The sequence below is a fragment of the Varroa jacobsoni genome, unplaced genomic scaffold, assembly GCF_002532875.2.
Source record: "Varroa jacobsoni isolate VJ856 unplaced genomic scaffold, vjacob_1.0 contig06106, whole genome shotgun sequence".
In the NCBI taxonomy this organism is placed as follows: Eukaryota; Metazoa; Arthropoda; class Arachnida; order Mesostigmata; family Varroidae; genus Varroa; species Varroa jacobsoni.
Genome location: NW_019215881.1, coordinates 1 through 4219, shown reverse-complemented (window position 1 = coordinate 4219; position 4219 = coordinate 1). Strand labels below are relative to the sequence as shown.

Sequence of the window (4219 nt, the reverse complement as noted above, 5' to 3'; positions counted from 1 at the left end):
GTGACAATAAAGGTGTTTGGTGTTGTCTTAGGTTCTTTGGTAAATTGTCCCTGACCTCAAAAAAATATTTCGAAATCCTCTACGTTAAACCTCAAGCAGTTTTGTCTTGAGAATCGAAGGAAGATCCTAATTTGAATCGAACTCACCGTTCGGGACGCTTTTAAGTCTCTACTGACACGTACCTAGTGCATATATTAGATATGATATATAGTCCAAATTTCCAAGACCATTGCATACTCGTATTTGCTCAATTGTATAATCAAAATAGGTCTTCTGATTCCTTTGCTTTCTGAAACTGCGCGTGCGGTTGTCCGTCGGCTACCGAGGGTTCTTTGTACACAGCAAGAACACTGAACCAATTCCATTTACAGCCATTGGGTACTGTTAAGCGGAACACATGATTTGGCCTCCCGCTTCTTTCGACCTCAAAGCTTCCATCGGCTTCAGGTTCAATCTTCGCTATGAGATATGAGAATGTAACTCGGAAACCATACAGATGTTAAGCTCGTACACCGTTGTCCACACATGTAAAGCTTTCTGTACCACATATGAATATATAAAACAACGCATAGACATGTTAAAGTTAAAGAAATACTAGGCTTTTGTCGGGAGCACACGCAGCTGTTGCTCAAACGGACGTTAATTCAGGCTTCATGCGGTTTAGGTCAAGGTAGATCTAAGTAAATCGCTTGGGATGAAAAAGACGCACCATTATACATAAAAACATACGCTGTCACGTTTGCGAGTGTGTCAATTTTTCATGAGTTCGTCAGCAAAAAACAGCTAAAACAGCCAGAATTTCTTGAAGAAACGGGATGGATATTTAGTCGTATGGACAGTAGCTGTTAAATGACTCTCCTGCATCGTAATGAAACCTACAAAGGTGGTTTGTCTATGCAGGATGTTTATTCCGTTTGAATTCGATAAACCGGAAACCATATGGTTAAATAAGTAGTACATTATAGTCAAACTTTACTGCGCTCGATTAGACTACAAGTTCTCCACTGATCGGCTTTTCCTTCTTATCAAGGGAGCATGCCTTGGTGTGTTCTTTTTTTTTGAAGTGTATCAGTACGAAGGAGCGCAGCTTTTGCAATCCATATATCCAAAAGAGGTCTTTGAGCAACAAATATGGTGGGAAGTTCCTGAAATCTTCGAATTTACAGCGATCTAACGCTTTACCCTTTTTGTGTTACATAGTTCCACCCTAAACTATGTTGGATTACTACTGTATCTCTATATTGTTGTATAAATGTCATTGCAGTTTGATGAAGAATTGATGAGGTTTCGGTGTAACTACAGATCCGCAACGTGATCGTAACTTCAAATAGATATTCTTATCTAAAACGTAACCCATATATATATATATATATATATATATATAATTGTGAAAGTTCAAATTGTTCGTTGAATATATCAAACTACCAGCCGTAGCTATATATCAAGTGCGTACTTTTAGCCGTTAAACAGATATTTACAATACTAACATACTATTATATACTAATATTTAGAATAAAGTGTCTTACTGCATAGACTGAAAGCACACTATAACGTAAAGCAAAACCCGTATGTAGCAGCGAGCCGACCGTTCGAAATAACACCCTATGGTATAAACACAGACAAAAACAATGTCGTTTCTTTAACCTTCACATATTGTAGGCTTGTCTACGTACATTTAGGTATTATCCGTCTCATCGAATGTAGTAATCTTGTCCCGGTTAGAGTTTTGGGTCTTATTGGGGTTTAGATTCACCTTGTATTTTGTACTCACTGCAACCGCTCAGGGCGTAGTCGCCAATTATCAAAAACACGTTGACTGTAGTCTAACATATAACATGATCCTACAGCTCGTCTCGTACGTTCAAGTATAGGACTCTGCAAGCGTGTGCGTGGAGATAATCAGGAAGCCTTTCAATGGAAATTGATTGCTTTCTACATTTCACTATTCGAGACAGGGCAAAGTTTGTCCTAGATTCGAATCCAAGGATGCTTGCAAAACTAGTTTGTTAATTAAGTCTGTTGTTAAGGTTTTTTAGTGTTAGAGTCAGTCATGTGTTCCTGTGCCCGTTTGGCAAAGAATAAGATAGTTTTAAAAGTTTATTTTGTGTGATCTTACCAAAATTATATCGACACAGGTGTTTATCGTGCTTATTGCTGTCTTTGTTAATCGAAAGAGCTCGTTTATCAACGAAGTTCAACTTAAATTGAGTTAGCAACAGTACATAAGCATCACACTTCTAGATCTTACTGCAGTCTACCCCAGTGGCCCAGATTGGCGTTGTGGTCGTAATGTATTTATTTGTTGCCTCGTTCCTGTGCGACGAGTCATAGCTCAAATCATACTCATTACGAAGAGGAAAATATATTCTAGCCAGCGTCTGGCTACTGATGCCGTCAGCAATCGCTTTACTATCAGACAAACTTGTGGCCGACGAAAGTGCTCAACTGTCACTAGCTGAGGAAGAACGCGCGAAAGACACCTTGGGAAAAGCGCTGCCGGATTAAAATCGGTGAACGAAAGCGTCCGTCTTCCAGGTCCTTCGGGTCCTGCGCGTTACGAAAAAAACCAACCGTAAAGGTGTGGCTACTCAGTGGGCGGTAATCAGGGCGTTGACTATCTTTCGTTCTAGCCTACAACCGCAAAACCAGGTTTCAACTGTCAGAGAGGCACCACCAGACATGAAAACGCGGGGCTTCGAATAGAGAACGACCAGGACTATGCACTGCCCTGACTATGCACTTGGAAATCGACCGTTTCGGCGAGAAACGCCCGAATAAACTGGAAGAACCCGCCACCAGCGCTCTTATAGCGTGTAGATCTGGCGTAGTCACAGCTCTGCAATAGATAGCCAGCATCGCTTTATCTTAGCAGTAACCTTTATCGCGTTACGGAGTCCGTGATTATTGTTGTTGTTGTTGTTGTCGTTGTCGTCGTCGTCGTCGTCAAATCTGCACTGTAATCCCGTATAGTGTAATTCGGACGGAACTCGGATTGGGTATCGAATTTATAAAGCCGTAGTCGCCTGAAGTACCGCGGCCTCTGAAAGCGCCAGTATTATTAGAGCGATGCAGACCAATTGACCGTAATCGTTTATACTGTCCGGGCGTTTCTTCGACGAGATCTGAAAGTCAACCGGTATCCCTCTGTTAAAGCGTCGGTCGTGCCGAGATACTGTTTGATTAGGTGATACGTGTGATCACCATTTCACCTGGATAACGGCTGTAACAGAGGATCGAATACTTAGCTGCTTTTGATCAGCCTAATTCCTTTGTGCCTGTGAGGGCAGTGTTTGTGTGAGGTGTTAGTTTGATAAATTCATACGAGTCGTCTTTTCGTTGACAATTAAGTGTCGCTATTAACTTAGCCATTGAAGAAATATGGAAGATAATTTGTGAATGTTTTGATTTGGCAACCGTAACATAATTATAGACGCATTGCTATTATGACAGAGTAAGAGCTTTTGAATGGCGGCTCCGACTTCTATGTTAATTGTATAGTGGCCGTCTTCGATCGATATTGGACTGCGAGATAAGACTGTAGCTGTTATGTGTAGAGAAGATGAATACAAGCTCATTTATACAACTGGTCCGGTGATCGGTTCGTGTTGAGTTGTCATTTATCTTACATGTATTCCGGTAACAACAAAAAAGAATCCATTGCCTCAGAAATATGACGTCCGGTTCACTTGATCATAGTCGCACAATATTTTGTGCACTAGGAGTCTTATTAGCGCTATGCGCCATAAACTTTTTCCTCATTACGGACACGCGATGTCGCCTCGTCGTGACGACGGATGCGCAGGTAGATGTAATAGCCCAGAAGGTAAGTGGACAGCTACATCTTATTCTAACTGACTACATAAGTCTGGAAGTAACTTCTCGAGAACTTTGGACAAAATTATCAAGGCCACTGACTTGAAAACGACTACATATAATAACTCGAAAAAAAAAAAGAAAAATATCGAAACTTCCAATATTTATGTTGCGAGATTACGTAAATATCCTAGGTTCGGCTGCTTCGGTTATAAAATCGGCAAAGACATAAAACATTTATTTACGTTGCGTGTTGATATCCGCCTGTCAGTAAATAGCTTTATATCTGTCGGACAGTACATATGCTATTAGCACAGATCCGTAGCGTTTGTTTGTTTTGTTGTGTCTGCTTTAACTCATTCGTTTTCTCTCGAATACATTAAAGAAAGTCCTATACAGCTTCAGA

General features: G+C 40.7%; 1 protein-coding gene across 1 annotated transcript; it reads left to right on the top strand.

Moving 5' to 3' along the window:
- Positions 1–20: 20 nt before the first annotated feature.
- Positions 21–3825, top strand: LOC147751751 (uncharacterized; the record flags this gene model as incomplete). Its single annotated transcript, XM_086973513.1, is given in 1 exon segment — positions 21–3825. A coding segment is annotated over 1 exon segment (155 nt), but the record flags the coding sequence as incomplete, so codon positions are not given.
- Positions 3826–4219: the final 394 nt, after the last annotated feature.